The 10820-nt window shown below is 40.8% G+C and overlaps 1 protein-coding gene across 1 annotated transcript; it reads right to left on the bottom strand.

Annotated features, from left to right (window-relative positions):
- Positions 1–1966: 1966 nt before the first annotated feature.
- On the bottom strand, positions 1967–2863 carry LOC127742921 (uncharacterized). The gene has a single exon (XM_052255614.1). The coding sequence runs from the start codon at positions 2861–2863 to the stop codon at positions 1967–1969; it is 897 nt and encodes a 298-aa protein (XP_052111574.1).
- Between the last annotated feature and the right edge of the window lie 7957 nt (positions 2864–10820).

Genomic DNA, 10820 nt, shown 5'->3' with positions numbered 1-10820 from the left:
ACTTTTCAGCTTGTCCTTTTGATGTTTGTTGAGATTGGGAGGGAAGGTGCGTGAAACCAAGTAGTTTGCTATTGGGGCATACCAAGGAATTACTTCTGAGATTGCGTGCAAACCATCTAGAGGAAAGGAGTCATTGATAGGAGTGGTGTCGCTTTTTGTGTGTTCGAGGCGACTTAGATGGTCCGCCACTAAGTTTTGGGAACCACTCCTATCCTTGATCTCCAAATCAAATTCTTGTAACAAAAGCACCCATCGAATTAATCTCGGTTTTGATTCCTTTTTGGCCAACAAGTACTTTAATGCAGCGTGATACGAGTACACTACTACCTTGGAACCAAGAAGATAGGCTCGGAACTTGTCCAAAGCAAAACCGATAGCTAAGAGTTCCTTTTCGGTAGTAGTGTAGTTGGATTGGGCTCCATCTAGTGTTTTGGAAGCATAGGCTATGACATAGGGAATCTTACCTTCGCGTTGTGCTAACGCGGCTCCTATCGCATAATTCGAGGCATCGCACATGATTTCAAATGGTTGAGTCTAATTCGGTCCTTGCACAATAGGAGCTTGTGTCAATGCCACTTTAAGTTTGTCATATGCTTCCATACATTCCTTGCTTAGTTCAAATTCAGTGTCCTTTTGTAGTAGTCGAGAGAGAGGTAAGGCCACCTTGCTAAAGTCTTTGATGAATCTCCGGTAGAATCCTGCATGTCCAAGAAAAGAGCGGACTTCCCTCTCGGAGGAGGGGTAAGGTAGACTAGATATGACATTTATTTTTGTCGGATCTACGGAGATGCCTTCTTTTGAAACTATGTGTCCCAAAAAATGCCTTGTTTGACCATGAAATGACATTTTTCGAAATTTAAGACAAGGTTTGTTTTGGTGCATCTCTCTAAGACTTTTTCAAGGTTACCTAGGCAATGATCAAAAATGAATCACTGTACACACTAAAGTCGTCCATGAAAACTTCCATACATTGTTCTAGAAAATCCGTAAATACGCTTATCATGCATCTTTGAAACGTTGCCGGTGCATTTCATAGACCAAATGGCATACGCTTGTAAGCATACGTTCCAAAGGGGCAAGTAAATGTGGTTTTTTCTTGGTCCTTTAGAGCAATGTGTATTTGGAAGTATCCGGAGTAACCATCAAGAAAGCAATAATAAGATTTACCGGCTAGTCGATCAAGCATTTGATCAATAAATGGTAGTGGAAAGTGATCTTTTCTTGTGGCCGCATTCAACATTCGGTAGTCTATGCATACTCTCCAATAATTTTGCACTCTTGTCGCTATAAGTTCACCGCTTTCATTTTTTATTGTAGTCACCCCGGACTTCTTTGGCACTACTTGGACTGGGCTTACCCACTCACTATCCGAGATGGGATAGAGGCTTACCCACTCGCTATCCTAGATAGGATAGATGATGTCCGCTTCAAGTAGCCGAGTGACCTCTTTTTTCACAACCTCAAGATGGTTGGATTAAGTCTCCTTTGAGGTTGTCGGACCGGTCTTGCTCCTTCTTCAAGAAATATGCGGTGCTCGCATACTTGGGGGCTTATTCCCACTAGATCCGCCAAATTCCACCCAATTGCCCTTTTATTTTTCCTCAATACATCTAGCAATTTTTCTTCTTGTTGAGGAGTTAAATCTTTTGCAATTATCACGGGGAGCTCTTGGGCTTCATCAAGATATGAGTACCTTAAATGGGGTGGTAGTGGCTTCAATTCTATCTTTTTGTCATTCTTTGAAGTTTGAGTTTCCAAATGGTTTGTATGGTGTGTAGTGCGTGGTGTTTAATTTGCTTTGATCTTCATTTGCTTCCTCAATCATGTACTTCTCATCTAACTTTGCAAGGTGCACTTCGGCAACAATGTTGTCAATTGGGTCACATCGGAATAGAGAGTGATTCTCCGGTGGATGCTTCATTGCTTCTTCTAGGCTAAAACTTACGACTCTCCCATCTATCTCAAATTAGTAGGTTCCCGAGTAGGCATCTAGCTTAAATCTAGAAGTTCTCAAAAATGGTCTTCCAAGTAGGATGGATGATGCTTTCTCGGTTTCGCTTGATGGCATTTCAAGGACATAGAAGTCAATCGGAAACACCAACCCTTTGATATTCACCAGTACATCTTCCGCAACACCCGTCACGGTTATTATGCTTTTATCCGCTAGGATAAATCTTGCCGTCGACCTTTTTAGTGGTGGCAACTTCAATACCCGGTAGACGGAGAGAGGCATGATGCTAACACATGCTCCGAGGTCACACATACAATCTATGAATTGAACTCCATTGACGGTGCAAGTGACCATACAAGGGCATGGATCATCACATTTCTCGGGCAATGCTCCCATTAGAGCGGAAATAGAACTCCCCAATGGGATGGTTTCCAATTCAAGAATTCTATCCTTGTTCATGCATAGGTCTTTAAGGAATTTTGCATACCTAGGAACTTGATGGATAGCATCAAAGAGGGGGATGGTTACCTCGACTTTCTTGAATGTTTCTATCATTTTGGGGTCGAGTTCTACGCGCTTCCTAGCTTTCTTTGTAAGTGTTGGAAATGGGAGCGGTTGAGCAATTTTTTCTTCCAAGGTTCTCTTGGTCTTGGGGGTCCCTTTTGTTGGTTGAGCTTCTTCATCCTCAACTGTGATTTGTGGTGTCTCTTCTTCCACTACCTCTTCTACATCTATTCTCTCCTCCTGTTGAGCGATTATGATGGGATTTGAATCCTTTGCTCCCTTCTCTTTTAATTGTGTTCCGGATCTTAGGGTGATGGCATTGATGCCTCCCTTAGGATTGCGTTGAGGTTGAGAGGGAATGACGCTTTGGATTGGGGGTTGAGGAGTGGGATTTGATGGTGTATCCATGCATTCAAGGAGAGTTTGTAGTGTAGAGGTGAGGCCGGTGAGACTGGAAGCAAGTGTGTTTTGTATTTCCTTTTGGCCTTGGATGATGGTCCGGAGTGTATCATCTTGGTTAGAGGGGGCGGATGGATATATGAGATGAGGAGCTTGTGATTGATTGGGTGGTGGTCTTTGATGTGGTGGTTGATATGTTTGGTAGTTTCTTTGTGGGTTTTGTTGGTTATATGGTTGATGTTGTTGGGTGAATGGTGGATTTTGTTGGTTGAATGGTGGCCGGTTTTGTGAGTTGTTATTCCATCTTTGACCTCCTCCATTGTTGTTGTTGTCCCTATTCGCTTGTTGATGATGATTATCTCTCCAATTTTGATTGTGATTTCCACTCCCTTGATTGTAGCTTCCTCCTTGATAAGGGTGCCCTTGGTTAGGATTGCCTTGGTAGTACCCTTGATTTGGGCGGTCATAGAAATTATGGGTAGCTGCCAAAGTGTTATCTTCTTGAAGGCTTGGGCACTCATCCGTGTAGTGGGAATAGCAAGAACAAATGCCATACACTTTCTGAGGGACCAATTGTTGGTTGTATTGTTGAGGGGGTGGAGAGTGTTGTTGATATGGTTGTTGTTGGCTCAATTGGAGTTGCCTCAAGATGGATGTCATTTCACTCAAGGATTTGGTTAGAGCGGTGGTTTTGCTACTAGTTGATACCTCATTCATGGTTTTTGGGCGGTTGACTCTTCGTCTCATATGTTGATTGGATTTGGCTAGGTCAATGATAAGTTGCCATGCCTCCTCCGCTGTTTTATATTTAGACAAAGACCCATTGCTAGAGGTGTCCAAAAGAGTTCTATCTTGTTCTCGATCCCTTGACATATGTATCCAAGCAACACTTGAGTGTCAAGCATGTGATTAGGACATGCATCTAGTAGCTTACGAAACCGTTCCCAATACTCGTATAATGGTTCCATTTCACCTTGTACAATACAAGACATTTCCTTCCTTAGCCTATCCATCTTCTCCGGGGGCAAGAATTTATCCAAGAATCCTCTTCTAAGCAAGTCCCAATCGGAGGTGACTTCACTAGATAGAGTGTAGAACCATTCTTTAGCCTTGTCCTCAAGAGAGAAAGAGAAAGCAAACAACCATATAGCAACTTCATCGGATCCTTCCCGTCTAGTTGTTGAGCATATACGATGAAAGTCTTTGAGATGTCGAATAGGGTCTTGTGCGGGAAGCCCATGGAATTTGGGTAGGAGGTTGATCAAAGCGGTCTTAAGTTCAAAGTTTGTATTCAAGTTGGGGTGAGTTACATGAAGTGGTTGAAAGACATAATCCGGTGCACCCGCTTCCTTGATAGTAACTCTCCTCGGAGCATCCATGGCATTAGTACCTAAAACAAAAGAAGAGTTGTTAGTGATATTGATGGGAGAATGATTATTGCCTTCTTTGAGTGACGGTTCAATATTCACTTTTGGTAAGGTGGTTGGGGCAGTGAAAACTTTTTCACCTTTTCCAAACCTTAACCACTTCCGAGCTTGTCTAATATAAAGCAAAGTTCGTTCTATTTCCGGATCAAAGGGGACTAAGCTCGGGTTCGGTTGTGAACGCGTCATGCAATGAAGGAGAAGTAAAACTCATGGTAACGATGAGGGGTTAGTCACTTGAACAAGGAATTACAACGAAATGCAACTATGTACATTTACTCTAAACAATAACATGGCACACTAAGCAAATTTCCCCGGCAACGGCGCCATTTTGATAAACGAAATTTTAGCATGTCGATTTAGAATTCAATGATAAATATGATCGTGAGTATAGTCTAACCGACACTTAAAGTTCGCATCAAACAATCCTACAATCTATAACCAAGAGTACTAGTCTCCCGAGTTGTCCTCCCTTGGAATTGCTAGAGAATGTATCTTATTGATTAGGAAGTCTTGTTATGATTCTTTGAAGGTTTAGCAAAATAGGTGACAAACAATCAATCTTTAGAAAGCTTGGCCTAGGGTTGGCATTAGGAATTCTATCCCTATAGTTCCTTCAATGATGATAACAATTAGGCCTTGCTTCATTTAGTTAACCCCTAGGTATAGAGGAAAGTCAAATGAGAGTAACTAACTTGAGTCACAAGTTCTAGTTTTACCTTAGGGAAATCTAGCTTTAGTGCACTCCAAGTTAATTAGCAATTTCTAATTCCAAATCAACAATTGACATAAACTATTCAACTCTTCCTAATGGTCCAAACCCTATGCCAAGTAAGAACTTTTACTCCATAACTAGTGTTGGCATTTTATCAAACACTTGATGAGCAAGAATGAAAGGCATAGTAAAAATGAGAAGAAAGTAGAATTGAAAGTGCTTCAACACAAGGAACTAACAACAATTAACCAAGAACAACAATGGAAATAAACTTCTCAAGAAACTAACCAAAACTACAAAGTTGAATCTAGGATCTATGAGACTTGAGCAATTACAAGCACTAATTGAGATTAGAGAAGAAGATCTATAACATAAACAAAGTAAATTGAGAATTGCAATAGATCTCACCAAAGAGTAATTGAGAATTCAGAAATGGAAGAAGATGAACCTTAATGAAAGCTTGGAATCTCTCTCCCTACCCCCAAGAGTGTAACTACCAATAACCCCCAAAAAAATCTAGAAACATCTAAAAATGAGCCAAAAGACCCTTAACCCTTCAACCCTTGGTCTTCTTAAGCTCTTCCCGCCAAGGCACTTCCCCAAGATGAGATCTCCAACTGTCTCCACACCCAGATCACGTGACTTCTAAAAAAAATCATATTCGAGCATCGGCGCGCACGCGCAAAGCACGCGTGCGCGCCACTGGAATATCTTGCAATGCGAGCGGAGGCGCAACGTACGCGTGCGCGTCCATGGAGATTAGGGCCCAGCCGCTACACATGCTGGCTCGTGGCTTGGCTTCTGGCTTTGACTTCTAGCGGTGCAATCCACGCGGGCGCGCCAAATGCGCGCACGCGCCCTTGCTGAAGTTCCCAAAACTCAATTTCTCATGCTCCTTTCCTTTGCGCCCATTCTCCTTCTCTCTTCCGGTTCATCCCTGCCCTATATCCTGAAACCACTTAACACACAGGTCACGACATCGAATGGTACCAAGAGAAGATTAGAAATGTATCTAATTTAGTGCAAAATAAGCATGTTTTCATTCATGAGGAAAAATTAGGAAAGGAACACAAAGTCTTGTATTTTCATGTGAAAGGTGTGTGGAATCATTGATAAAACCCCTGAAATCGACATAAGATAAACCCTCAAAATGGGGTTTATCACCGCACAAAATGGAGAAAATCACAATGACGCGTTCACGTGCCTGACGCAAACGCGTGGATTGGAATCTGCACAAATGATGCGAACGTGTGGACGACGCATACGCGTGGCAAGGAAAATGCTGAATGACGCACATGCATGGACGACGCGTACGCGTGACATGCGCAATCCGTATAATTAACAGAAATCTCTGGGGGCGATTTTAGGCCGAGTTTTGACCCAGTTTTTAGCCCAGAAACACAGACTAGAGTCAGGGAACATGCAGAGACTCAACACAGATTCTCATTAGGATAGTTTTTAGTTTTTAGATCTGATTTTACTCCTCCTCTAGGTTTTTCTTCACATTCATAGTTCTTAGAATTTTTATTTGCTGGTTGCTTTTGATTTGGATATTGAGAAGAGTTGTCACCTCCGCCAAGACTTGTTCAGAGTTACAATTAGATTATTTTAAGAATTTATTAATACAAGAACCATTTTTATTTTTAATTGATCTTTTTGATTATTGTCTATCATGTCTTCCTTTTATTCCCTTTTTAATTCTGTGAAGTTTACATTCATGATAATGGAGTAGTTCCCTAACTTGATTGGGAGTTGATTAAAAGGTGACCCTTGAGTTGGAACACTTAAGTGATAATCCTAATGGATGGTTAATGATTAACAATTCTAGTTTCTAACTCTAACCATTCCTTAGGAGAGGATTAGGAACTGAGGGTATAGTTGGTTAGTTTGTTACTTGACTTTCCCTTATTAATTAAGGGATGACAAAGTAGAACAACAATCCTTTAGAATTACACTTGGGAAAAATCCAACAAGGATAGAAGTTCCAATTAATCTTCTTCCGGTCAAGATTTTTATTTGAATTACATAAATTCTCTTATTTATTTTTCTGTTTCTCAAACTAAAAAATTTCTTGGAAAACCTCTGACCAATAAGCTGCACTCTTTTGTCAACTTGTTGGGAGATGACCTGGGATTCATGCTCCTAGTATTTTTATTCTAATTTTGTTACAACCCTTCTAAATTGATAAGTGGATCTTTGCTAGTTAAGAACTGTACTTGAAACGTTCTTCTTACATTAATTTCTTAATCGGCCAATTTTTGCCACGTCAGACAGTAACAAATTCAAGGTTCAATGATGATAATAAGTGACAAATTCAACTCAGTGATGATTTTCAACAAGAAGAAAATTTAACTAAGTAGTTATTCAACAAGACAGCAATAAATTCAAGGTTTAATCAATAACAAATTCAACTCAGTGATGATAATAAGAATAAAATTCAACAATAAATTTCAATAACAAATTCAACTTTCACAAACAAAATCAAAGTACAGTGATGAATTACAGTAATAGAATTGAAACAGAAATAATAGAAAAATTTATTGGAGCTCACTAAATTGGATACCAGCTTTTGGTTGCACGAAGAAACCTAGTAGCAAGACCCAAAGCAAGAAGACAAAAATGAAGACTAGCCCATCGGGACCTGCTGCTGGCGACAACAAGCATAAGGAAGGCGCATCTGAGTGCAAGATGATGAGGAGCTAGAGAGCAACGATGACCATTCCTAGGACATACTCCTTCTACTGCCGGCAATGACAATCGTAGGGAAGAAAGCTTGAGTGCGAGAGGTCAAAAGCCACAGTGCAAAAGATGATCAGAGAGCTCAAACCTCGAAGCTTTAGTTGTTCGGTGAGAGATTGACGAGATGAAGGAGACGTTGAAGCAGCGACTGAGTGCAAGACGGTGACGATGAGCTTTAGTTCAAGACAGTGATGTGAGATCGAGAGAGAACTGAGGAGACAAGAGATGAGAGATCTTTAGGCGACACCAACCGCGAGAGAGGTGAGTGAGCTTGACCTTGAGGGAGGACGAGGGTGACGAGAAAGAGAAGAGAGACGCTGAGTAAGGGTTGGGTGTGCGTGATCAGTCTCAGTTTAGGTATCAAAGAGGGTGAGGGTTGTCACGCCGTTTTTAGGCTTTTTATATTTTTTTATATTAATCTTGACCTGGTTCGAATTATATAAACTGGCCAGATTGACCCGATTTTTTATCGAGTTTAATACTGCGACGGTTTAATTAGTGACTCAGTCCAGCCAAATATTTGGATGACTAGATTTTCAGTCGAACCAAATTTGATAACTATAATATATCCACCTTCCCTTTGACAATTAACAAAGGCTACTACTAATCCTTGCCGGGTCGCCACTTCTCAATTTTGGACATGGGTTGTACTATGGTGCGACTAAGTGGCTAATAATAAATCCATGCGAGTATGACGTAAGCATGCTGACCACATTCACATTTCATATTTTATATTTCGCGTTCAAAATTGATGGAATCAATGTTAATTGTCACACTTTCTTCCAACTTTCCCCTGTTGCTTTCATTCTATTAGATTTTATTTCTTTCCTTCTAAATCAAACGAACACCATATACACCATAGTTTGTTCACTTCGTTGGTTAAGTTATTTCAACAGGATAAACCAGTCAAACCACAACTTTAATTAGTTAACATATTAATTAGAGTATATACCCTTTTGGCCTCTGTCCTTTTTAAAAATAGACAAGTCTCACCCTAACATTTGGAAAATGATAAATTGGCCCCTTTCCATCTATTCTGTTAGACAAATAAACCCTTCCATAGCTCTTTCCGTTCAGAGTCATTGGAAAAAACTGAGGTGTAACGTTTAGGGTGTAACATGGCCTACACACATCCTACGTGGAATGCTACCCATTTGTTGGGACCATTAAGCCCTTATACACTCATCAAAATGATGTCATTTTGCTTAGGAGAGAAACTCACATTTTGATGTCAAAGTCCACTCTCCTCTTTGTCTGAACCCTAACACAAGCAGCAACCATGAGCGATAATCTTCACCCTCTCACACACGTTATGGATGGAGGAAGACTATGATGGGTTCGAGTAGTAAAGCAAGTGAAGGGAAGAAGGCCAAGTTTCAGCACCCTAAATGCAAGTGTGGAACTTATTGGTGCACTAAATTGTGATCACACTTTTCACAACTCTGCACAACTAACCAGCAAATGCACTGGGTCGTCCAACTAATACCTTACGTGAGTAAGGGTCGATCCCACAGAGATTTTCGGCTTGAAGCAAGTTATGGTTATCTTGTAACTCTTAGTCAGGAGATTAATAATAAAAAGGATTTTGTTTGTGAAAAGTAAAAGAGCATGAAAAGAATGGTACTTGTTATTCAATAATAGAGAGCAGGTTGAGGTTTCAGAGTTGCTCTGTCTTCTGAATTTCTGCTTTCTTACTGTCTACTTCTTCCAGAAATGCATGTCCCTTCCATGGCAGGCTGTATGTTTGTGGATCACCGTTGTCAATGGCTACCATCCATCCTCTCAGTAAAAATATGTCCTCTACGATTTCCTGCATGGCTAATCATCTGTAAATTCTCACTTGTGTCAGAATAGGATATATTTATCCTTTTGCACACTGTCACTGCGCCCAACATTCACGAGTTTGAAGCTTGTCACAGTCATCCCTTACCAGATCCTACTCGGAATACCACAGACAAGGTTTAGGCTTTCTGGATCTCAGAAATGCTGCCAATTATATCTAGCCTATACCACGGAGGTTCTGATCTCACGGATTTGAATGCTCTATTGTCAGGAGATGCAATTCAAACTCGTGGATTAGAAACCCATGAGATACGCACTCAAGCTGTTGCCCAATGACTACGTTGAGCTCAGATAGAATGGGAGTGGTTGTCAAGCACGCGTTCATAGAAGAGAGAATGATGATGAGTGTCACAGATCATCACATTCTTCATATTGAGGTACGAGTGAGTATCTTAGAAAGAAGCAAGCTTGATTGAATAGAAAACAGTAGTAATTGCATTAATCCATTGAAACACAGCAGAGCTCCTTACCCCCACCTATGGGGTTTAAAGACTCTTGCCGTCAAAGATATAATAAGGAATGTAAAAATGTCATAAAAGTTCCAAAATAAATCTCTAAAAGTAGTTTTTATACTAAACTAGTAACCTAGGTTTACAGAGAATGAGTAACTAGATGTATGATGCACGAAATTGTGATCAATACCTTTCACAACTCAATTAATCCCCGGTGATGAACCTAAAAACTTGGTGTTCAATACCATGGCATAAACACAACCTCGCACAACTAACCAGCAAGTGTACTGCGTCGTCCAAGTAATAAACCTTACGCGAGTAAGGGTCGATCCCACAGAGATTGTTGGTAGGAAGCAAGCTATGGTCACCTTGTAAATCTTAGTCAGGCAAACTCAAATGGTTATGGATGATGAATAAAACATAAAGATAAAGATAGAGATACTTATGCAATTCATTAGTGAGAATTTCAGATAAGCGTATGGAGATGCTGTGTTCCTTCCGTCTCTCTGCTTTCCTACTGTCTTCATCCAATCCTTCTTACTCCTTTCCATGGCAAGCTGTATGCAAGGGTTTCACCATTGTCAGTTGCTACCTCCCATCCTCTCAGTGAAAATGTTCAACGCACCCTGTCACGGCACGGCTATTCATCTGTCGGTTCTCAATCAGGCCGGAATAGAATCCAGTGATTCTTTTGCGTCTGTCACTAACGCCCAACCTTCAGGAGTTTGAATCTCGTCACAGTCATTCAATCATTGAATCCTACTCAGAATACCACAGACAAGGTTTAGACCTTC

Source organism: Arachis duranensis, chromosome 10, assembly GCF_000817695.3.
Source record: "Arachis duranensis cultivar V14167 chromosome 10, aradu.V14167.gnm2.J7QH, whole genome shotgun sequence".
Classification (NCBI taxonomy): domain Eukaryota; kingdom Viridiplantae; phylum Streptophyta; class Magnoliopsida; order Fabales; family Fabaceae; genus Arachis; species Arachis duranensis.
This window is presented reverse-complemented; position numbering and strand designations above follow the sequence as displayed.